A 24,967-nucleotide genomic window follows, 5' to 3' on the forward strand; every position below is an offset into this window, starting at 1 on the left:
GCCAGTTTAAAATCACCTCCACTCCAATCAAACTCCACTGAGAAAGGCCAGATGATGGATTAGACATTAGGACCTTCTTGCTGTGAGACAACAGTGCTAATCATCGAGCTACCTTGGTCCCCCAGTCATCCAGCCTTCACATGTGAATGACATTTGATTAATTTGTGCACTAAAGGATATGTCCTGGTCAAAAATGACTCCAGGCTGTTTCACAGTGCTACTGCAGGTCATCCTGATTGAACATCAAGTCTGACATTTTTAGTGAAATGCAATATCCAAGTATTTTTGTTCTTTTACATGCATGGATATGGTTTAACCAATATGTGTCATCGGGTGATTAAAAGCTCTGATGACCCTTTGTCAGTGAGCTGAGGGAGTCAACAGGCAGCTTGTTGGGTTTACTTTGACATTATAAGACTTTTTTAAGTTCCACGTCCACACTACTTGCCAGAACACTCATGCATCACCTAATGGAAGGCTAAATGAATCCCCATCATTGGCAACAGGGTGTGGAGATGTTCTATAGGTGGAGTGTGAATGCTATACAAACCATCTGGGACTCTCCACCATTTGACCCTAGAACTGAAGAAGCTTCTCAGATGAGAGGTGAAACGTCTTCAAGCAACTTAAAGAAGTCCAGACGCTTTTCTTTCCAAGCTCCTTAGACTATGATGACCTGGATAACTGAGAACCTTCACAGACATATTGCCGTTATGCGGTTATCCTAATTGGGCGTTTATAAAGTCAGCAAAGAGTAATTAGTAATTAGATATGTTACTAATCTCCCTGTGCAATACAGCAGCTGGACCTTTAGCTAGCAACACACTGTGCAAACTGCATACAAGCAGTTTGTTTCTTTACTGATGTTTGTTGAGCTGATGGCTAGCAAGATACTGAAGTACCGCAATTTATGGACACCTGCAGTTGTTCCGGTGTTCAACAAAAAATAAATAAATAAAAGGAAAAAGGACAAACATCCCCACTTAAACCCCTGACTATAGCACTCAGTTTTGCCTCTTTCATCTATTTTTATGCAACATCCTCTGGTGATTAATACAGGAACAGGATTGAGTTTCATGTGTTACTTTTAGGAAAATTAGTTTGATGTTTAAAGGCCCACAGTGACGAAATAATAACGCAAATGTGTCAAACCAAAAGTAACGAGCCTGTTTTGAAAACACAAGAAGTAGAAATTACAGATATTTGTTTAAAGAATGTAGAGAGTAAAATTAAAAAGTTAACGTAAAGTAAACAAATAAACTATAGATACCTGATAATTGTACTTAAGTAAAGTATGTATTTGTAAATTGTTACTTCCCGCTCTCTGGTTATGTGTGTTTTATTTAACGTAGTTCTAAACAAAGTTTCATGCAACCTCTCAATATTTGTACAAAATTATTTATAATCAACATGGAATTCTGCAGCTGGGCCTGAAGAGGGCAGTATTGGTTCAATGTGGAGTTTGGAAATCTCTGATTTCTGTTTTAAAAGCACCACTTAGTACTTTCAAAGATGGTGTGACAAAGCTATCTGTCCACATATACAGTACCCAAAAATAAGACGGCATGGTTGACAAACCATTGTTGGCAAAGATGCATAAGACAGTCTCTTGTCAGCCTCACACATGTAGAGCTTGGAAGTAGAAGTTAAGATCAAGATAGAAACAGTACAAACCAAAGATAGCCACTTCCTCCTCCATCAAACACATCCTGCATCAAGACTGATGATGATGTGATCTCCATAGCACAATCTTCTCTGTGCCGCTATCGACTTACAGAGAAAGTCTTGAATTTGGCGTAGATTGTATTTTATTGTAATTGTACCGGTAAGTGTTTTTAAAAACTCTGCCATAAGGGGTGTCATGTAAAAGAAATACAAACTTTCATAGCCGCTTTCATTCTGGGCCTCTACAGGGCTAGAAGCATACAATGCATAATATTAGTAATGTGCACAATAAAAACAGTTTTCACTTTAATCAGCTTAAGATACATAACAGAAAAGGTGTGCAAGAAACTACACAAAACAGAAAACTCTTTTTCTTTGCTTGTTTATTAGAATATATTGTGGAAAAAATGAAAACCCTTCTCAGATTATCTATTATACATGTTTTCTTGAAAGTATTTGCAAACAAAATCATGCATACAGTGCTTAGATATTTACAAAAAAATTTTTACAGCATGATCTTATGCATCTTGGGCCTTAGTATAAAATCACCCCTGCTTTCCCTTTTTGATGGCTCCATCTGGTGATTTCAGAGGCAGACTGCTACAAAGTCATTTCTCCCTGCATATATGTTAATAGTCTACAGGTTAAAGTACAAAATGTGGAGCATAATAAACTAAAGTAATGCAAAGACTGATTCAAAATAGAAGCTCTTAAATGTAAATATTTTCCAGTGCTGTAAGAAGCATGAATGTGGAGACAATCAAAAGAGAAGTTCAAAGCTAAACCTGCCACACCGGTTTCATTTCTCTATGCGAGTGATCAAACTTCTAAGCTGTGTTCTGCTCAGGAGCCTCATCTTCCTGTGACTCCCTCTCAACTTCTTCACGTATTTCCTCATAACCTCTACTTCTAAGCCCTGACATCCTCCTCCGCTTGAATAGGACCACTCCCACTATGGCCACCATCAGCATCACACCCATCACACCAAAAGCTACACCTGCCTTTTCTCCATTAGACATTTGACTGAGTTCAGGGTTAAGGCCTTGAACAATTTCCTGGATTTCTTCTGGTTTGGCAAGTTTCCACATTTTGGTCTGGCCCACTCTCACCCAGCTGCTTTCTCCTTCAGTCATCACCATCACTGTGTTGGTGGCTTGCACGCTGATAAGTGGAGGTTTGGTGAATGGAGGCAGACGAATTGGTTTGAGCTCTCCACCTGTGAACAGTCCAGACTGAACACAGTAGAGGATTTCACAGCCATCACTGATTGCAGCAAGGTGCTGACTAAACTTGGGAGGGCACCTGCGTTGATTCCTTGCCAGTGGGTTTGTTGACTGACAGCTGAAGAGACCCCCGAATGGTACTGAGAATCTGGTACCTGCCTCATAGTCTTTACTCATACAGATCACCTCACCATCTGAGAAAAAATTTACTGGAATGAAATTTGGGGGGCAGCTTTTGCTTTTCGTGAGGGGGTTCAGGAGCGAGGGGCTGTATATGCCTCCAAACAGATACCCTGAGTTTTCTGGACCCTGTCCATTTATAGAGCACCAGTAGGTGTTGATGCGAGCAGAACGAACATAGTTGTTGTCTTGACAACGTGTTTTGTGACAAGTGAAAAAACCCCAACAGGAATGACTTTCCCTATGACATTCATACTTAGAGTAACTCTGAAGTCTCACCTCTGATCTGAGTAAAGTTGGTGAGTAAGGTGGACGACAGGAGAAGTCACCTGTATCTGGGTTTTTCTGGGCCAGGGCATCACATAGTGGATCTGCATCTGAGCTGATTTTAACACACTCTTGGTAGACACCACCAAAACTGAGGTTTGTAGCGGGACCCTCACAGGAATTATCATCCATGTTAGCCTGGAAGTTGAAGTTCTTGGAGTTGACATCAACACATCCGGGGCGAGTATTGATCTTGTAGTAGCGCTCTACAGCCTGACTGACTTTAAGAGCAACTTTTCCAATCGTAGGGTGTGGCAGATCAGTGAGAGTGTTGGTGTTTATGAAATAGTTCAGAGGAAATCCTGAGCGATCGATGGCAACGAGGTTGTTTCTGGTACTTTCCTGCCACTTCTGCAGAGTGATACCAGGATAAAAGGTTGTGCCTCCATTGCTTTGAATGAGAGAGTATGTAATGTTGGATTGATATGTATGAAGTGATGAGCTCTGTTGGGCACTTTGACTGCTAATGTCAAACTTTAGCTTATCAAAGAAGTTTAATCCAGCCTGTGCTTTCACAGAGGAGCTTTGTGACTGGCTGTCTGACACATAAGAGGAACGGAGATAGTCCTCCTGCACCAAAGCAGCCCCAGCATCCACAGTAGTGATGACATGAGTCCCATAGTCCAGCACCATCTTCTCCGAGAGATAGTCTGCATTTTTCGTCTGGTTGTTTTCAATTGCATCAGCGATGTCTCTGACTTGCTGAACAAATCGTGTGTCCAGAGTGAAGTCTGGATAAGCCTTAACTGTGTAGAGGAAGTTACGAACCTTTGAAAGAGAGGATTATAAGATTAATTATTGTTGTACATCACTGTGTATCTCAATCTCTTCTTTATTTTCTGTAATTAAAATTACTTTTAACATATGTGCTGAGACTACAGTTAAAAAAGCTTTTTTTTTGGCTAACTCTAATATTTTTACAGTGATTTTAAAAGTGCATTATATAGGATCTTAAAGGAATAAAATGCTAAAGCTAAATTTCTAAGGATGTTCTACAACACTGTGCTGGCGTCTGCTATTTTTATGCTGTGGTCTGCTGGCGTGGTGGAATGGCAGAGAGGGACATGGGGAAACATAACAAACTGGTAGCAGCTGTCAGAATCTATAACACAGTTTAACATGGTTATCTTACTCATTACCGGTTTAATTGACATATCACTTGTTTTTAATTGCTGTTAGTCATTTGCATCTTGTTTGTACATATTCATGGTATTCATAACCCCCTCCCCCCCTCCAACACACACACACACACACACTTTTGTACATGTCTCTGTACACTTTTATGCATATCTCAGTGGCTTATGTATATAGGACTACTTTGTGTCTATATTCCTCTTGCTATAAGAGTTGTATAGCACCCAAATTTCTCATTCGTGGGATAATAAAGGTTTATTCTATTCTATTCTATTCTATTCTAAATATAATGTCTTAGCATACTGTACAAATACTGTATGATTAATAAATGGTAAATTGCTTAATATAAAAAAAGTCTCAACATCAGTACTGTGCATTTTCCTTTACCTTGTTATTGTTATTTATTCAAAACATCTGAAAACTTACCTGCACTCTGGCTGTGGTTGATGAGTCTCTGACCTGATGGGTTTTCATTCTAGTGTTCTCAACAGAAAATTTACCATTGAGCACCGTGAGGAAGGATATGTCTGCATTAATGGAGTGAGATGTTGAGCTTTTCTGCTCAAGCCAGGAACTGATGATCTCTGAGCTGGTCTCCACACCTGTCTGTTTTTGAGGGATGACAAACACTTCATCTGGAATGAGGTAGAGCCCATCCTCAGTGGTCTGGCACTGGGAGTAGCTGAGGTTCATGACTCGACCCATGTCCATGTTCCGGAGGTTGTCCCAGCCTCCACCTGGCAGCACCTCCAGTGCTGTGATGGAGAGGTTGGTAGAAGCACGGCATTGTCTGAGCCAGTTTGTTGGACGGCTCACAGGTACTGAAGAGCAGACATGAAGGAAAGAGAGAGCCAGGAGGGCCACTGCAGCTTTCATGATGACTGTGTCAAAAGTGAGTGCTGACACCACTGACTATAAACCCTAAGCCCCTCCTACTTTTGGGCAGTTTATCATATGACAAAGAGGAACATCTTTTTCCACAACTTTAGCTTATTAGCTTATTCCCTCACAGAAAAATGTCTTATCAGTAAAATGTAGCCACAGTAAAGGCACCACATCTTTTATTTCTTTTATGTTACTGCACATAAACCTGCAGTGATTTATCTAATGTTTCAGGTCATTTAAAGCTGTTATTTCATCAGTCAGTGGCAAAGTGTGCTGAAATGAATTCAAAATTGAATGAATTCATAGGAAAGTGCAGTTAGTTGGGTAAATGAGAGCTCCTAGGAGGAAAAAAATATTTATTAAACTTGCAAAAATGCACAATAATCTGGCAAAAGAAAATAATATTTAAGTAAGAGAAGTAAAATCAAAAACCTCTGCACCAGAAACGGGTAGACTGGTTACGTCTTCCTCATATTAAAAGGAACTGAAAGTTGATCTGAAAACATGTTGTGTCTGTTTTCACACGTATTTGCAAGTAAGTCACATGAGTACACGTCATTGGGGTTTTCCTGAAAATTTCTCAGTTTCTACCCAGAAGTTGATAATAAGCTTTCTGCATGTTTCCTCTTACATGCATGGTGATGTCTACCTCATTTCCAATAGTTTATTTATGATGTGTGACTTCTTTTGGTTATGTGAAAAAAAGGGGCAGGGGGGTAGGCACTCTCCACACATTCAGCTCTTGTTTCCTGTCTGCTGTATGGAAAAAGCCTTAATTGTGACCTCAGTTTTGACAAGATCCCCAACACCACTGTCTGAAATGCAACACCCCACTGTTCTACCTCTTTCCTTACCTCCTCCACACATGCAATATCAACTAAAAAAGGTCAAGTTTGGGTTCATCACTTCATAAAACCCGTTGTCCCTGATTTTCACTCCATTTCTTGTGTAATTTGGCATACATCTGGCTTTTTTTTCCTGTTTCCCTTCCTTAAGAATGGCTTGACAGCCGCCCTTTTGATGAGATCATTTTAACTTTTGACTCAAGGCCCAGATGCAGTTTTCAGGTCCCGTGCGAGGTCTTTTAGAGTCTTTCCTGTTTCTTAAGGACAGGACTTTTAGATACAGTTCATCTGCTGTTGATGTTTTTTTTAGGCCTGCAACTTCTTCTTTTGTCCTGTGATTGTGCATTTCCCTCTTTTATTTATTTATTTTTTAAATTGCACCACATGCCCGGTTTTGCTTATGCAAAATCATTTTGTTTGTGCACAAATACTATTTTATATCTCCAAAGTGTTGTCTTTGACATAAAAATCTACTTAGAGTCAACTAAAGAAATGTGAACATATGATGTGTTTTTGCAACAGGCTTGTACCGTGCACAGGTACATGTTGTGAACTGAATTTCTTTTAGCTTCTTTTAATAATGCTATCAGAGATGTGAGGGCTGCCTATTTCTAACAAATGGTTACAAAGAGCAGAGGTAATCATAAGGTGTTATTCAACCATTAGTCACCATTGTTACTCCTGCTCTACCTGCAGCCCCTATTTCCTCTAATGAAGATTGTGAAAATTTTCTGTCTTTTCTGCTTGCAAAAATTAATAATGTAAGAATGATTTTTTTTTTACAATCAGTACCTGTTTTGTCTGTCTCTACCCCATCTCGGACCATCATCTTGGATACTTTCTCTCCTGTTTCACTACCTGCGCTGGTAAAACTAGTGAATTCAGTGAAAGCATCCTCTTGTTGTTGTTGTACCTGTATCATTATTCAAAAATGTCTTCCAGTCTGTTGGTCCATGTGTGCTCACTTTAATCAACTTTTCACTGGCATCTGGTATAGTTCTGGTTTATTTTAAAAATGCTGCTATTCTCCCACTTTTAAAAAAATCCCAGTCAGACCCTTCTCTTTGGGGCAGTTACAGGCCAATCTCTAAATTACTGTTAATTTCTAAGCTTCTAGAAGAGGTTGTGGCTAAGCAACTTATAGAGGCTCTGGACAAAGATAGCTTTTCTTGATACGTTTCAGTCCGGCTTTCGTAGAGTTCACTCCACGCAAACAGCCCTTCTTAGGGTCTCTAGCAACATTTTGATGAGTAATGATGCAGGAAAATGCTCTGTTCTGCTTATGTTGAACCTCACGTTGGCGTTTGACACAGTTGACCACCATATCCTGCTTGAAAGGCCAAAACTTTGGGTTGGTGTATGTGGAACTGCCTTAGAGTGGTTCTCCTCATATTTACATCACCAATGTTTTTCTATGGGGTTTCTGCTTTTAGGTCATCCTCTACCTCCCTTACTTATGGTGTCCCTCAAGGTTCGGTCTTGGGGCCTTTATTGTTTTTAATATATCTTCTCCCCCTCCAGCATATAATGGGCTCCTTCAAGGACATCTCTTATCACTGTTATACTGATGACATTCAGTTTTAAGCCCCAAGATTTATCCAAGCTCCAGCTTCTGAATGACTGCCTAGATTATATCAAAACCTAGCTTTTGGTTCATTTTTGCCTGTAAGTCATAAGGTAAGTCATAAGTCATGAAAGGTAAAACAGGCTGTTTTACCTTTCATGACTTATCTTTTTGCAGCATTTCGTGATTCTGTCTAGAAAGGTGCTATGTAAATAAAATGTTATTTATTTGTTGTTTATAAAATGTTATTGTCAGTTTCCTGTTTTACTTTGGTAATCCTTGTCCCATGTTTCTGGTTTCAGTGTTGCTTCCCCCTCTTTCATCGTCCCTGCATTGTCCCAGCTGTGTCTCCCTCCTGTCTCGCATTCCTTTATTACGCCAGTATGTATTTAAGCCCTGTGTTTTTCCCTGCCCTTTGTCGCGTCCTCTGCGTTAGCTGTGTGTTCATCCCTCATCCTATGTCGTCAGGTTATGACATGCCACACTACTTAATTACATACAGGTACACATGACTACCAGTATACTGTAAGGACCTGAAGAATGAGACTATTTCCAGTCACAGAAAAATTACTTCAAGCAGACTAGATTAAAATCTAGCCTTAATAAAAGGCAGTGTCAGAAAAACCACCATTAGAGATTATTAGGTTAAATGTTTAGGTAACAGCCATGATGCTGAATCTGTTGTGCAATTGGACTATCAGATAACACAGTGATTTGTGTTTTTTAATTGTCTAAGTTCAGTTTTAAAGGAAAGTTCCATGTGGACAACATGAGAAGCCACTTAGGAGAGTTGCAAGTAAACGAGGGACCTTTGCTTTCTTCTGTCAAATCTATTTTATTCATTTCAAAAGTAACTCACTACTTTCTTTTTTATTAGTATTTACAAACACAAAAACTGTTACCTGTTCAAATACAAGTGAGGAAGTATGCAGCAGAAAAGGGAACTAACATTTATTCTTAGTCTAAGCTAAGACTAGCACAATGTCAGTTTTATTATTAAACAGAAAACATGAAGTAAATGTATAGCCATGCTTTGTTTTCAAACATACGGTTCCGTAGAATCCAATTCATCATCATGTCTATTTGAGTGCAGACCTGATGATGATTTAGGTCATATTCATAAAGAAATGCAGACAATTGAAAACTGTTCATAAACTCAAATGCACCACTTTACATGGCCAATGATCTCCTGGTACTTCCTAAGCCCAACAATAAAGTTCTAATCTTTAGCAAACTACATATTTTAATGGAAAAAATAAACAAAAAGAAAACGATTTGTACGAATAAACTGCAGAATTTCAATTAATGCATCAATTCAAAACAGCAAAGGGAGAACAACTGATTGTTATTTGTTTCGGTTTATTTTGGGTTAATGTTTGGCACTGAATAAATCATTATGTTCACACTTTTCTCTCAGTTCCTCTCTCATGCTCTGCCACTGACAAACGGAGTAAAACTTCCAGAGTTACAGGAAATACATTACAGTAGCATGGGCACTGTCTCCATTTTAAACAATTTTAACATTTTTCATCTGTTATTTAATTTACAAGAAAAAAAAAAGCTCACTCAGTTTTATGACAATTTTTTGAGTGAGAGGGATGCCAGCTTGTATTTGTGCAATAGGGTTCTGTAAAATACTTAGTTGGTTACATTTTTCGTCAGTAATCTGCATGTTACAGTGAAATTAAACCACACACAGTCTATGCATCTGAACCCAGATAAACGTTGCCTACATTTCCAGTTAACAGTTGTTAATTAATCCCGCCAGCAGGTGGCAACACTAAACCACTCAGCTAATGAATCGCACAGTGGCGCGAGTCACTGCTGTTTGGATACCTACAATCTTTCTTTGTTTTGCTTCTGTAAAGCACCTTCAAAACGCAATCAAGGTGTGATTTTAAATGTAGGCTTTAGTTTGAGAGGCTTTATAGAAATCTACTGTTGATGGTTTTGTCATTTTAACTTACTTGTATCACGTGTCTTTAATTGGTCAAGCTGTGAGCTTGGTTTTTAGTCAGGAGTCTATTTATACTTAAACCTTTGTGAAACTGGGTGTAATTTCTGAGTAGTTAAATAATTATTTTTGAGGTACCCCCTGGTGTGAATGGTTTTGTAGATTATTTCGCATTAGTTTAAAACCTCATGAAGTCAGAATATAATAATTAACAACAATATCACCCCTTCATCCCTATCACGTTCTCATGCTAAGCTCAGAGTAACAGCTGTCCTCTGCTGTGTACATTCAGTCATAAACTGCGATGATGAGTGTGATAGAATAAGCCCCTTTTGGGAGATGAGCGGAAACCATGTTGTGATACGCCCATGAAGCCTCACTCTTCTTAGTATTGGTGAACTCTTATGGGTGTCACTTCCTGTCGATTTTCCTTTTTTCACATTTATATGAGTATCTAACCGGTTTCTTTATCTATTCTTTTTTTTTTTTAAATCAATGTGGAATAATAGGAAAAGTGAAAACTTTGCATAAGTATCTCAACAATTTAATTTAATAACTCAAACTTCTGAGAAAAAACTTGACTACTAAGTAGGAATTTTGAGATAATAACCCGACGTTGTGACATATGGATAAGGATGGCCCAAAGTTTTGTGTTTGTTTGTTTGTTTGTTTGTTTGTTTGTTTGTTTGTTTGTTTGTTTGTTTGTTTGTTTGTTTGTTTGTTTGTTTGTTTGTTTGTTTTACTACTTACTATCTTCCATAAAATCGTTTGACACTGTGGGACTAAAAAAGATAATCTACCACTTCCCAAGAAACGGATTACATAGAGTTGAAAACTATATAACTCTGGGAAACTAGCTCCCTGTGCGTAATTGTGCGTAATTGCGCGTAATACGCACTCCTCCCAAACTTAGCCGTGAGTCAGGCAAATCAGCTGTTAAGGCGTCACGCACCAAAAAAAGTTAACCGCCGTTCAGAAAACATCGATTTTTTTCTTTTCCCGATATTGTTTGTTTTTCAATTAAATTTTATCAGGCTGGAGAATTTCTTTTTCAGATAAAAGCACACTGTACACTCTGTAAATGAAAATAATTTTATTTCAAGCAAGTGCTATTCAGTTCATTAAAACATCATGACAGGAAGCAGGAAAGAAAGGCTTGTACAAACTGCGAGTTCATTTTTTCTACTTTAGAAAAAAAAACCTACTTAAAGCTTGACTTGAATGCAGCTCAGTCCGCATAGAGTCCACAAAGACCGGCATTTAGTGTTCAGTGGAAGAGCATTCACTTCTTGGCAACAGACCTGGTCTTGGAGACTCTGCGTTTGGTCTTCTTTGGGCTCTTTGGCTTCTTGGGCTTCTTGGCCGCAGCGGGTCTCTTGGCTTTCTTCGGGCTCTTTGACTTTCTCCTTTTCTTGGGGGACTTCTTGGCTGCAGGAGTGGCTCCTGCTGCTGCTGTTTTCTTGACGCTGGCCCGCTTGACCTTTTTCGCCTTTGGCTTCTTCTTTCTCACCACCTTCCTCTTCCTAGGTGTGGGGGGCTTTTTGTTGAGCTTGAAAGAGCCCGAAGCCCCGCTGCCCTTGGTCTGGACCAGAGACTTTTTGGTCACCAAGCGCTTCACGGCGATGAGAATCCTGGCATTGTTTTTCACCACATCATATCCACCGGCCTTCAGAGCCTTCTTCAGGGCTACCAGAGACACACCGCCACGCTGTGTGGATGTGGACAGAGCCTTCAGTATCAAGTCTGACACAGTCAGGCCTGTTTTCTTCCTCGGAGACTTAGCTCTCTTTTTAGGAGATTTGGCCGGAGCTGGCGGAGTCAAAGCAATCGCAGCAGAAGACATTGTAACAGCTGTGATACCGAGATGAAGTCAGTGAGGGCCACAGACAGAATCAGTAGAGAGTGATATCTCTGCTTGCCCTCTTGGCTGGTTGAGGCTTTATAAAACCCCAATGAGAACCGTGTAGAGTCAGTCCCACTGCCACAGTGCGCCTCTTCTCCTCCTCCGCCACTTGATCAAATTTGTGTTTTCTTCAACTGGATAATTCTTTAAAATTCCAACGTTAATTGTCATACAACTATATATAAGTCACTTCACAGCAATCAGGGAAATGTGAACTGTCTGTCTGTGTGTTTTTATTCAGCATGCGTTCAAATATATTAGCACCTGTTGAGCGATTAGAAGCTGACAAACGAAGAATGCAATGTGGGAATCGTGCTTTTAACATTTTGACTATGTTATATTTCCCAAATAAGTAAGAAAAAAGTTTTACAATTAAATAAACTCTAACATAGCGACGTGTCTAGTACACCGAGCCCAAAATTTAGTTTTATTTCCACCGTTATTGTGAAATATTTTCACCTAAAGAAGACTCAAGAAACACACTTGCCTTGATTCTATTTCGAGGTAACCACAGAGAGACTTCTAATGATAAATATTCAACTTGGAATCAAAGCAAGGGCGGTCTTTGAGTTGGGGATGATGTGTTAAAGTATAATTAATAGAAAATTTTGTTTGATATGAATATATGTAACATGAAAGTGAAATTAAGGCTATACATTGTGTATTCCCTGTGTATAGATGGACCAAAGCCAGAGCAGTTATCAGCCTGTGAGGAGGGGCAGCCCAAGAAACGAATTTCTGATTAATTTCCCGGGCTTTCTTTTTAACGAGACACTTTGTGGAATGACTCCAGTGGGGTGCTTGTACATAAATATAAATTTAAATTAATTTGAATTTAGATCATTTCTTATTTATGCATCAATTAACTTTTATGAGGAACTGCTGCGTAAAAATTGTGCAAAAATAACTTCACTTATGAGATTATAACAGTTCTGCGCTTATAAATGCAAAAACACGAATCATGTTTCATTACACTGCACTTAATTGGTTTTGGTAAAACAGCACAGCACACATGAATGTACAAAAACCATCCTTTACTTGCGCATCTGTGAAACCAAAACAAACTTCAGGCACTCTGACGCGCTTTACACGGCTTAGCTGTTTGACCTTTTAATGATAAACCATCGGTTTTATTGGGTTTTACAGGATTGTTACATACCCGTGGGGGACAGGGGGGTTGTGATATTTGTTTACAAAAACACGCAATAAAATCTGCCACAGGTGGAGCCAAACAGCGGGAAAATAAACCAGAAAAAACTAAATCGTGTAGTCCAACATTGGAGTCTTTGTTTTATATTAATTTTATATTATTTTTATATCAGTTTTAAAATGAATGCAATTATCAGACATACTTCTGGGAATGTTTTAATATTACAGTCTTAGTGCAATCCATCAAAAACGTCTCCAGTGAAAGAGGGATGTGTTTTTCTCTTCTTCGTGGTTTCTCGCGCTACTTTTGTTTGTTTTCTTATTATTAATGTGAGATAAGATATGTACTTGTGTGTGCTTGCGCGCGAGGGAAAAGATTGGCAAATGTTTCCGTGCCTTCTGTAGTGCGCTGATAGCGCCTCCTCACAAACACTGGAGTTTTGTTTGGCTGGAGTGCAGTTCTGATGGACACCTGTAGGTGGTGAGAGTGTTGTCACGGGAGACCAGCTTGAAGTGCCCACTGAAAGCCTCAGATGTGTAGTTTTTGTTTCCATTTCTCGCGTGTGGAAGCTTTTAATCGTGGGCTTGTATGCAGAGCAGGATGATGCAGGTATACTGCAGCACGTCTGATAAGGCTGCAATAAACTCTTGGGATTTGGACCCAGAGTGGGAGAAACTCCCTGGCAGATGCTGGATTTTCATCCTCTTTAACAACAAAGCCTTGACTGATTTTGCAGTTGTTGGTCATCTTGGCCTCATTATCAATACAAAACCTTTACTTCTATAGGCAAAGAGACCTACTCCGAGGCTTCTACGTGTTCCTCTGAATAGCGTGCAGCCGTGGTTTAAGAGTTATAACCCATGTCACAGTCGGAAGAGCAACTGAATATTTCTGCCGCTCCCGCATTCATTTAAATGAGTGTCAATTGCTTTAATCTAAATGTGTCAGTTGCTTTAATCTCTTGCAGTGATACAGAACTGAGCGCATAAAGGTCAAACGAAGCCTTCTGCTGAACTACTCTGAATAAAACAATTGTTTTTGTGGCTGCAAATTGTCTGTGTTGTGGTTTTCTCTTTCTATAACTCCCATCCACATAACCTTTTGACTCAATCCGAAAGAATAGCTGCCTATTGTCCTCAGAGTTACTGCAAAAAGAGTCACTACTTAAGCATGCTTCACACGACTAAAATACATATTTTTTCTGTTATTAATAACAATAAAAAAAAGAAATGTGACCCCCCTATTATCTCACATACTTAGACAATGAAGGACAATGAATCTTGTGCTGTATTTCACAACCAATGACTGTATAATTGATGCCAACATTAAATTACATTACTGGAGCACATCGGTGGGATTAAAACCAATATGCAAATTTGAGACATAACCTTCAAAAAAATGTATGCTTAAACAGTAAGCTTAAACACACCTTCCTCATGCAGTGATATGAAAAGCATGCTGCTTATGTGCACTCTTCTTTGCCTCGAGCATTGGAAGTTCCATCCTTTGTGTATTTGTTTTTATTTTTATTTTTCTAATGGTTGTCACAAACTGCAAATAGGTAATTTTATTTTCTACAAATTTATAAGATCTTTGGCTTTATAATGGAACTTAACTGAACTGCATGTTGAATTAAAGGGGGGAATGAATAAAAATACATTTTTAAATGCCAAAGGCATTTAAAAGTAGAATCCTTTCTACGCAAAATTATGTTAAAATCCTTTAACCAAAATAAAACGCGTGTGATATCAAGCAGCTTGATAGAGTCTCGGGCTTCCTCGTGTGAGACTGATGTATGACGTGATGCACGGGTTGGAGTGGGAGGGGGAGCTGCAGGATCTGCTGTGTAGCTTTGCTCTCCTCCCATCATCATGTGACCAGGTGATCAGTCGGTACAGTCAGAACACAACGGAAACTTGTGACCAAAGCGGGCGGGCAGCTGGAGAAACTCGGCGTACATAAAAAGCGACATAAAAAGCTGGACATTCGGTCTTTTTCTTTCTCTCCTCCACCATCCACTGAGACGCCATGGACTGCGGAGTCGCCAAGATCATCCTCCTGTTTATCAGCTTGATATTTTGGGTGAGTCGCTGTGTAATTCTGTCGTTCGTCCACCTGCAGAGATTTTATTTCCTACTGACGACGCTCTGTGATGCGGAAAGGGAAAAAATAAATATGTGGGGGCTTTTCTATTTGTGTTTCTCAAAAAAAAAAAAATCTGCTGCTATTTGTTTTCTCTTTACTCCTCCTGTGTGAATTGTGCTGTTTGGGGTGTAAACAAATCAGTATTATGGTTTGATAAAGATCCCAGTAGTCAGCCCCCCGCCCTCCTTTTTTTATTCTAGCACAGTCGCAGCATTACAGAGCACTTCCTCATTTCACCCCACCTACCCTTTAATAGACTTCTAACGTATGTAGCTCTGAAATAAAAAGGCCTGGGAAATTTTCATGAGATCACTGACCTGCCCGACTCTGCTCTTATTTTTCCGGCCATTCACTCCCTCGTGCAGTCATGTCTGTCTTTGTGTTGGAGTACTTTCAGTTGTGTGCTGCTCGTTAATGTTGACTTAATAAACCCAAGCTTTCCCGCCTGTGTCCTCTTCAGTGACCTTACGAAGGCTTTTGAAAGGAGTGGGTAAATTTCCCAGCCTGTCCCTTCCGTGGTTAATGTGTGTGTCTAATTGGATAACTGTAAGACAGAAACAGCCTGTGTGTGTGATTATTTACCAGAGACAACATGGACGTGCTTTAATTTGAGTATTCAAATCCTTTTTTCCTCTCCTCTCCACTTCCTAGTTTTCCTATCTTCTGTTCCAGCCTGTATACTTTCTCTTTCTATGCCACACTTACCATCTTACATCCAGCAGCCTTGGGTTGGATTACCAAGCCTCTTTGAATCAAATGAAGGTGTTATTGCATTTCTCTGACCTTCACTTTATTTCAGTAATGTTCACTCCCTCCCAGCATGTGAGCATTACAGACAACAAATGACTCCATATTTTAAAAACACCTCTGCTTTTTTTTTTTTTTTTCCTCCTTTGTTGCACAGCTCAGATGTGGAGTTAGTCAAACCTGCTGAGATTGTTTAGCCAACAAACAGCATTCCTGTGTTTGAGCTTCAGGCTGAATGTGCAAGTTTGACATTTTTTTTTTTTTTTTGTTTTTTTGTTTTTTTGTTGCTGATTTATCAGAGCAAGAGCCCTGATTAGACATGAGTTGATGAAGAAATCACGTATCCGGTTGAATTAACTATTGACCTTCATGATATACCCAGCAATTTGATAAATTAAGGAGTTTCAGCTTTCTGTGGGAAAGTGAACATTTTTTTAAATGATAAACAGCCAGTTTCATTCTGGGGGATTGTTTAAAGAAAATCATTCAAAAGATTGAACTGAACTATGACCCACAGTGATAAACATTACACAGATCCTCACACGTGTTTTAAACAGTTGCTGATATTTCATGGTTAGATTTAGTGAACATGTTCATAGTTTGCTTTTATAAAACAGGATTTCTGCTGCTTCACAGCAATAAAGTTCATGTATCTGATTTAAGGAAACGATAAGTTAAATGGTTCCTGGTTCACAAAATTTACAGTAAGTCTTGTCTTTTCCTGGAATCAGATTGAAGCTGGACCTTCAGAGAACCCCTCATGGCCTCAGAGAGCTAGTTACATTCCAGAGAGGTTGCGTTTTACGTTGTGTAAGCCTCTTTGTGCTGCTTCTGAGCCCCAGGATCTGAGATTCTGGAGGGATTAGGGGGTGAGCACTGGATGGGCGGGGGGGGGGGCACAGCGTAACAAACCCACAGGGTTCCCGTGACCGTGAAGTGATCAAGAAAAGTGAGTCATGGGGCTGAGCTACAAAGTGAATTGTTAGGATGCGCTAGACACAAGCAACCAATGTATAAGTTGCTTAACTATGAGGGGAAGTAAAACTGAAAATTGCATGAATGACTTACCTCGGGGAAACTTTGTGTGTGAGACTTTCCGTCTGCTACAGAAATGAAAACGTTGCTGGTTAACACCTCTGTTCCTGTGTTCTGACTGACATCACCAACGTATGAAGAAAGAATCTTTCATAGACTAGATACAAAAATGTTAGCTTATTAGTTAATGAAGCCTTTTTTAAATATCTTTTTTTTTTGTCATTGCTACAGTAGATTTTTTTTTTTTTTTTTTTTTCAGTGTGAAGAATCAGTGTGATTCTTTTTTTTTCCCCTTTGTTTTTAGGCGTGAGCTCCCTATGCACAAACTTGGCCCTCATACCTGCGGTCATATGACTGGTGATCTCACTACTAAAGCATGACTAGCAGTAAGGTCGTGATGGCAGTGTGACTTAACGCCAGATATGCATCAAAGTTCAATGGGGCAGACTATCAGTGACTCTCACAGAGTATGTTAATCACATGAGAGCCAGTAGGACAGAAAAATAAGAACAAACATCTTTGTGCTCAGTTTTAACAAAAAGTTTTAAAATCAATACAAAAAATAGAACTAAAACAAATAATTGATTTTAACAGTTATAGGTTTGGCCAGTGTAACATGTCAGAAACAGAAGTGTTGTAGAGGAGGAAGTATGATGCGGTGTGTCTGGTTTTAATGTTGTGTTGACAAAGCAAGGAGCATGTGACTGACTCGAATTTTAACAGTGTAAGCTTTTAAAAACCGGTTGCAGTCTGGTTTCTAGCAACTTCATGTCTAGAACGTCAGTTTCTTCATGAAATCGTCAGAATGACTTGTGAAGGTGCAGATGATTTAGCATCTATTGTAACCTGTGTTTATTTATAGTGGAATCTCTTTTTTTTTTTTTTTTTTTTTTTTTTTTTTTTTTTTTTTTTTTTTTTTTTTCTGTCCCCATTTCCTTCAGGCTGCAGGAGCAGGACTGGCCTATGTCGGTCACTACGTGATCAAGTCCTTCGGCAGCTTTGACAGTCTGATTCAAAATAAGTCAACTCTAATCCCAGCAGCCATTATCATCGGAATCAGTGCGGTGATGTTCTTTGTTGGGATCGTGGGATGCTGCTCAACCCTCCGCGAGTCCAAATGTGGCCTCAGCTTTGTAAGTGTGTGTGAGGGAATTAGGACAAGACGTGATTTGTGCCTTAATCATATTCCCAATTCCTTAATGTTTATATGCTCATCTGTAAAATCTGAAGGTAGAAGCCCAAGAGCAAACCCTTATCACCTCAGCTATGAAGTTACTTACCATCCTTTCTGTTACATTTATGTTTGTTTCTGTTGATCTTTCGCTCTGTTTTAGGATCCAAATTTACATCTCATTTCTTTTTTCCATTCATTTTAGTTCTTTCTGATCATCATGTTGATCTTTGCAGCTGAAGTGACTGCTTTGGTGTTTAGCTTCATCTACCGCGGCAAGGTGAGTCACAGACGCTTCAGGTGTTCTAAATAATCCTAGAATATTAATCTGTGTTTAGTTATTTATTTTAAGTAACAGTAGGGAAAATATACTTGTCGTAGCTCACGGTTAACTTACATGACTGCTTACATTTGGGGGGGGGATTTGTTTCTCAACAGATCAATGGACAGCTTGAGAGCCCCATAAGAGACTCTCTTTCCAAGTATAATGGGGAGAAGAACTCTGATACCGAAGCAGTGGACAGCATGCAGACTTTGGTTAGTGTATTTTCCACTTTGATAATAGATTTGTTTTCTTGATTCTATTTTCATTCTCCATTGTCTCTTTTGTTGTTGTGTGCATTCTCTCTCTTACATGGTTTCACTTCCTCTTCTCCCTCCAATTTTGTCTTCAGAAGACAACAATAAAAATAAAAATGAAGTTCATAGGAAGTCGTTGCACTTTACAGCTTCATGACCTACATGCACCACTTTTACTTCTCCTGTGTCTGTCAAACGTAACTGTGGGAAACTGATAACTGGATTAGAAGAAGAAACCGATCCAGTGTGTACAAAACTTGAAACACTGCAACACAGCCGCAGTACCATATTTCCCTTAGCTCAACTTCTTGTAGGACCTTTATCTTTACCTGTACCTTTATCATAGTTTCCGTTTGCACATGACCCTCTTCTCTTTGACTTTTTGCAGTTAAAGTGCTGCGGTGTCAAGAATTACACCGACTGGACCAACACCACCTATTTTTCTACAAACAAAACGCTGCCTTTGTCCTGCTGTAAAAACTCCTCATCGCCACAGTGCAATGGCAGACTGGAAGAAAAGGACCAGTTTAACACTGAGGTGAATCACACTTGAGTCACACGTGTTTGTCTTTCTCTGGACTGTACGATGTTTACTCTGACTGCGTGTTCACCTGCAGTTTGGATACTTCTGTCATTCAGTCTCAGATTTTTTTTTTTTTTTTTTTAATGATTAAAAAAAATGTTATTATGACAGTTTTTAAGTCTGCAAAAACTCCCAGCAGTAAAGGCAACAAAAAAGGAGCTAAAGTCAAGTAAATACCTTTGATGTGCATGTACTGTATGTATACTCACAACGATTGTGTATGTGTTTTTAGGGTTGTGAGCCCAAGCTGGAGAAGTTCATACAGGATGTTCTGACCTACGCCATGCTGGTCGTTGTTGCTTTTGCCATCATCAAGGTAAGACCAAGCTTAAATGTGGTTTGGCAGGTAAATGAGGATATGTCATTGACCTGCGTCTTTCAAACTCTGAAGTGCATGGATTTGTTAACTTAGCACTTGTGTGATCATTTTGTCTTCTATGTGAAGAAAAAAAATTAATTGTTAAAGAAATTCTAAAAAAAAAAAAAAAAAAAAATTTCCTGCAAGCATGTCTGTATTATTGTAGGGTGTTACATAATTCAATTTTATATATAAATATATATTTCAAGGTTTTGTTTTTTTTCACTCAGGAAGCCAAACTTTGTGATAGGTTTGTAAGATAAAAAATTTCATCCCCCTTATTAGTCGGTTCATGTAACCTAAACAGAAAACGTATTTTAATTGTGTCTCTGATTTTTATTTTTTCCTTTTCCAGTTTTTTGGGATGGTGAGCGTGTGTGCGATAACCTGTAAAAGCCGAAGGAATGGTTACGAACCCCTCTACGCTTGAAACAGTTCCCGCAACCTCCCACTGTACCTCCTCCTCATTTAGCTCCACTGGGATTTCTGAGTGCTTGCTCTACATTGCACAGAAGCATCTGTTCGTTGTGCTCTTCTAGTTCTATTTAAGTAATTACATGACGATCATTGTCTGGGCCTTAATGGGGTCATACCGGAACATTCCTGCACGAAAGAAATCTTGGTGAATCTTTTTGGTTAATGTGAACGCAGCTCTTTATTCGTAGTTTTTGTTTTTGTTTTCCAGCTATGGTTTGGAATTTTTTTTTTTTTTTCTCTCCTTCATTTCTTTGGTATCGTTTTCAAAATAGTTTAAATAATCATAAATGTTGTTCGCAGCTCGATTGTGCTTCCAGCGCAGGCCATCGTCATAGCTGCCATTTCATCAAAGGGGAAAAAAAGAGAACGAATATGAACATTTACTCATGTGCTTGTAAATCCTGCTGGGCCCTTCCTGCCCTGCTGCATCTTGTAGATACTCATTAAGAGGAAATTACGCTTTGCATTTCCACTGTACTTTAATGAATGAGCTCTGTCCTTGTTTTAAGCTGTATGCGATTGTAAACAAAAAGACAGCAGTTATATGCCTTATCTAGGACAGCAGAGTTTATAACCACCTGCACGAATGAATACATGCAACACTTTATGGTCAGTTAACTCTGGTAAATTGAGTTGTAGTTCCACTTTGACTTTTACTGTGTTTATTATATTTCTAAATTAAAAAAGGTGAATATCTCACAAGCGTGTGGTGTGGTTGTGTCACTTTCTTTTTTTTTTTCTTTGTCAACTTATTTGCAACATTCAATGATTTTTATAGAAATGGCAAGCATCGCATTTCTTGTTTCTGTTGCTGTTGTTCTGAACTGAGGGCAGAGGGAGCAGTTGTCTACTCCTGTGCCCACTTTAGTGCCTTCTAGCTTTACTATTCACTGCTGCACGGTGTTCAGAGCATCCTATTAAACGTGACCCAAAGCATTTATCTGTTACCTCCTGACTCTGCTGATAAAGAGGCCCCTCAGTGTGGCACATACAGAAGATAGGAGTATTCATATTGCATAAGCAAAGTTAGCGTTCAAAGAGATAAATAATACAGACTCCTGTCCAGGAGATCATTATTCAATCAATGTGCAAGAGGAAACTGATATAGCAGACACTGATGAAGCTGTAGATAAAACTATTTTCAACCATTTAATCTCAAATGATCCCTGTACTACGTTTTTGAAATTAATGACACATTCAAGCTGTTCACACTTCAATCCTCATTTGTTTCCCTATTTGTTCCTTCAATTTTTCAGTTTGCAGCTGTGACATTTGATAATGCATAGTCATGTTGGATGCTGTGTATTTAGTTGCAATAACATATAAAATCCTGTATATGGTGCTAGAGAACCTTTTATCTGAGTTTAAAGTTTAAACCATCAGCTGTAGCTGTGACCGGGACCTCAAAACATTGACTTCTGTGGAAGATAGTTCATAATTTGTCAGTAATTACTTGAAAGGTAAGATGTGATGGTTTAGAGCCTAAAGAGACATCTGAAATTTTTTTTTTTTTTAACCGTTACATTTACACTCGCAAATCTCACATCTCTGATAAAGTTTAGTTGCTCTTCGTCTGCCTGGGATCTTTCCGTGGTTGCTGCTGTATTAATGACATCGACTGATGTAAATGACCCTGCTGCTGCGTGTCATTCTGGGTCCCTCTCATATCTCCTGGCTGCATATCTTATGCCGTGCACATCCCCACTGCCCCAGGCTGTGTTGACATTTAGACAGGCTGTTCCTTTTCAGAGAGAACTTGGCACGCACACTCCTAGATAACCTTGTCAGCTCCGAGACTTGCCTGTTCCTCAAACTGCTTTTTTCTCCTCTCTCTCTCTCTCTCTTTCGCTTTCATGGCAGTTTCTTCTTGTGTGTTTGTGCCATTTCCCTAGCCTCACCTTCTTCTTTCTTGTCATACATTTTTGTTTGCTCTTATTCTTTTTCTTTTTGTTGACATTTAAAAGTGTATTTGCATCTCTATCTGACACCTGGATCTGACACCTGTTTTCTGTTCTGTCTTCTTGTTTTTCTGAACTTCTCTCACGAGTGTTAACCCTTATCATATCAGCTGGTGCAGCAACGAAGATAGTGCTCTTTCTCACTCACTCTTGCTGAATACTGCGAATAATACCAATCGTTCTCAACACAGCAGCTGTCTATAAAAAGTAGGTCAGTTAATTAAAATCATGAACTAAAAAGGTGTTAATTTGAATTAAGCACTTGCTTAACTATATTAAGCAAGTCTATTTAAAAGTTGTGTCTAATCTGTGCATAAAATGCATATTAGAATAAAGCTCCTGTGTGAAAACAGTGTTATACTCTTATATTTATACAAACCCAGTTTCCAAAAAGTTTAGGAGGCTGTGTAAAATGTAAATAAAAACAGAACCCAATGATATGGAAATCTGATGAACGCATGTTTTATTATAGAACAGAGAAAACACACTCTTTCTATTTCATGCAAATTATTAGCTCATTTTGAATTTTATTGCAGCAGAAGGCTGCGAAAGGCTTTTTAGGGGGTACTAAAAAGAAACAACTGGAGGAATATTTTCCAACAAATTAGGTTAATTGGGAACAGGTCAGTAACGTGATTGGGTATAAAAAGAGCATCTCAGAGATGCAGAGTTTCTCAGAAGTAGAGTTGGGCAGATGTTCACCAATCTGTAAAAAAAACTACAGATTGGTGACAAATCTACAAATTTTGCAACAATATTCCTCAGTGTTAAAATGCAAAGACTTTGAATATCTCATCTACAGTAAATAATAACATCAAAGGATTCAGAGAATATGGAGAAATTTCTGTGCAAAAGGGACAAAAATCAATATTGGATTGGATTGGGGCCCTCGGGCAGCGCTGCATTTAAAACAGGTACGATTCTGTCATGGAAATCGATGTAGGGGCTCAGGAACACTTCCAGAAATCACTGCTATAAACACGGTTCATCGTGCCATTCTCAAATGCAAGTTAAAGCTCTATCGTGCAAGGAAGAAGCCAAATACTGTATGAACATGATCCAGAAACGCAGAGTGGAAAAATGTTATGCGGACAGACAAATCAAAATTTGAAAATCATTTTGGAAAACATGTACGTTGCATTCTGTGGGCTAAGGAAGAGAGGGACCAAATGTGACAAAGAACTGTTGAGCAGCAAGAATCTTTTTTTTTTTTTCAGCTTAAACATCTGACATGTTTTCTGTGTTCTGTTAAAAATGAAATATTATATTTATATTTTACACAGACCAAACACCTTTTTTTTAGGAATCCCGTTTGCATACTGGAGGAAAACACTAGGTTTGTTTGTTGTTTTATGACAGTATCGTGTTCACTTTGAAGATAAAAAGAACCAACCAGAGAGCGATGAATTCATGAGGTTGTGAGTCACTTGTGTGGATAATTTATTACCGTGGCATTTTCTGTTGTCTTACGTGGACACCTCCAGATGTGGCCCCTTTCTCGCTCTCTCACACACTTTCCAATTTGGGCCATCAACTCACAGGAAGAAATTCCTCACAACCCAAGTGCACATGCCAAATGTCATCACAAGAAGATTTCTGCCTGCCCTCTAATTTATTTATTTCCTTTCCTACTTAGAGAGGGATCTTTGCTTTTATTTATTTATTTTGACAGGAGCTAACCTGAGGAGGACACACATACAGTGCTGCTGCTGACTTCCTGCAGGAAGATGGACAAAAAGTTCAGAAGGACTGTTTTTCTGCCTCTTTGAAAAGATTTGAGGACACTTACCTGAAGAATTCCTTCATGATGTGTGCAGCTATTCAGCTACTAAGTGTCTTTTCTGGATTTGTTTCATAACTGCTGCCTTTGTCAGCTTTACCATCAAAGGTTTAACAAAGAACATGCCTTGAAGTGTATCACATGGTGGATTAGGGGGATGTTTGCTTTCTTATAGGTACAGCAGGGGGAAAAAGGTGGGATTTGTCTCCTTTTTATTAAAAAGTTATACAAACAAATTGTAGTAGTGTCAAGGTTTATTTGATTTTCCAACCTTTCACCATCCTTTGAGACCAAATATTAAATATGCATTGTCAGGACCAAGAGCAGGTGCTACTGACAGCAAGCATGCCCACTACTGTTTATGTGTGCTTCTCTACATATTCATCCACAACCGACGCTGTGATGTCTCCATTTGTTCTACGCCATCACTGTTAATTAGAGAGGGAAGCCAGAGAAGAGGCCCAGACACACAGGACAGAGAACAGAGGCTGAAATAGACCACATGAGGAGCAGCAGGTCACAGCTCTGTCCATATTACCTATAATTGTGTATCTTCACAGCATGCATTGTTGAAGGAGATATCCGTATCTTCTAGCTCCTTTTTTTATATTCCTTTGCCCTTTTTCTCATTATTCCATCGTCTCCTCCTTTCATTTATTTATTTACCTCATTTCCTTTACACCCAGCTTATGTTGCTCAACAAAGAATCTGATTTGCCACATGAACGATCAGAACAGAAATGGAGAATGAATTTTAAAAATATATCCCCAAACAAAGGGTTATGTCCATCTTTTCTATATCAGTATTTTTTTTAATTTTTGTCATTTAAGTTTGTTGCAGAAAATATTCACAGGAAAAACAAAATCTGCAGACAGATGTGTTTTTGAAATGTCTGGTCACCAGTTGCATAACATAGCAAAAGGTGTCCATCTCTGTTTTACATTTACAAGGATTCAATGGACTAGAAACAGGCTTTTAAACAAGGGGGTGGTGCAGTGGTACTGTTGCCTCACAGCAAGAAGGTCAAACTGAGTCGCCTCCACCACCTATGTGGGGGGGAGTTGCATGTTCTCTCTGTGTCCGGGTACTCCAGCTTCCTCACACAGTCCAATGCAGTTGGTAGGGTTGGGTTATATGATGACTCTAAATTGCCCATAACTGTGAATGTGAGTGCAAATGGTTGCCTGTTCCTCTGTGTCAGACTGCTGACCTGTCCAGGATGTAACTTACCTCTTGCCTATGGTAGCTGGGATAGGTTAGCTGGGATATCGGTCAGGATGGTTGTCACCATGCATTCTGATTCT

At 39.1% G+C, this 24,967-nt stretch overlaps 3 protein-coding genes across 3 annotated transcripts; 1 reads left to right on the plus strand and 2 right to left on the minus strand.

The window, feature by feature from the left end:
• Positions 1-2,045: 2,045 nt before the first annotated feature.
• Positions 2,046-5,405, minus strand: LOC308404395 (macrophage-expressed gene 1 protein-like; the record flags this gene model as incomplete). The annotated part of the gene is made up of 2 exons (XM_080894422.1): positions 2,046-4,163; positions 4,956-5,405. The coding sequence occupies 2 exons, from the start codon at positions 5,403-5,405 to the stop codon at positions 2,493-2,495; spliced, it is 2,121 nt and encodes a 706-aa protein (XP_080750548.1). The 3' UTR covers positions 2,046-2,492.
• A 5,484-nt stretch (positions 5,406-10,889) lies between these two features.
• Positions 10,890-11,696, minus strand: LOC308404047 (histone H1.5). The gene has a single exon (XM_080893887.1). It carries the CDS (start codon positions 11,618-11,620, stop codon positions 11,060-11,062), a length of 561 nt encoding a protein of 186 aa, XP_080750013.1. The 5' UTR covers positions 11,621-11,696; the 3' UTR covers positions 10,890-11,059.
• A 3,011-nt stretch (positions 11,697-14,707) lies between these two features.
• Positions 14,708-20,627, plus strand: tspan36 (tetraspanin 36). Its single transcript, XM_080894499.1, has 7 exons — positions 14,708-14,912; positions 17,699-17,890; positions 18,134-18,208; positions 18,367-18,465; positions 18,896-19,045; positions 19,323-19,406; positions 19,804-20,627. The coding sequence occupies exons 1-7, from the start codon at positions 14,859-14,861 to the stop codon at positions 19,876-19,878; spliced, it is 729 nt and encodes a 242-aa protein (XP_080750625.1). The 5' UTR covers positions 14,708-14,858; the 3' UTR covers positions 19,879-20,627.
• Positions 20,628-24,967: the final 4,340 nt, after the last annotated feature.

This window comes from Rhamphochromis sp. 'chilingali', assembly GCF_963969265.1.
Source record: "Rhamphochromis sp. 'chilingali' genome assembly, chromosome: 10".
NCBI classification, from domain to species: Eukaryota; Metazoa; Chordata; class Actinopteri; order Cichliformes; family Cichlidae; genus Rhamphochromis; species Rhamphochromis sp. 'chilingali'.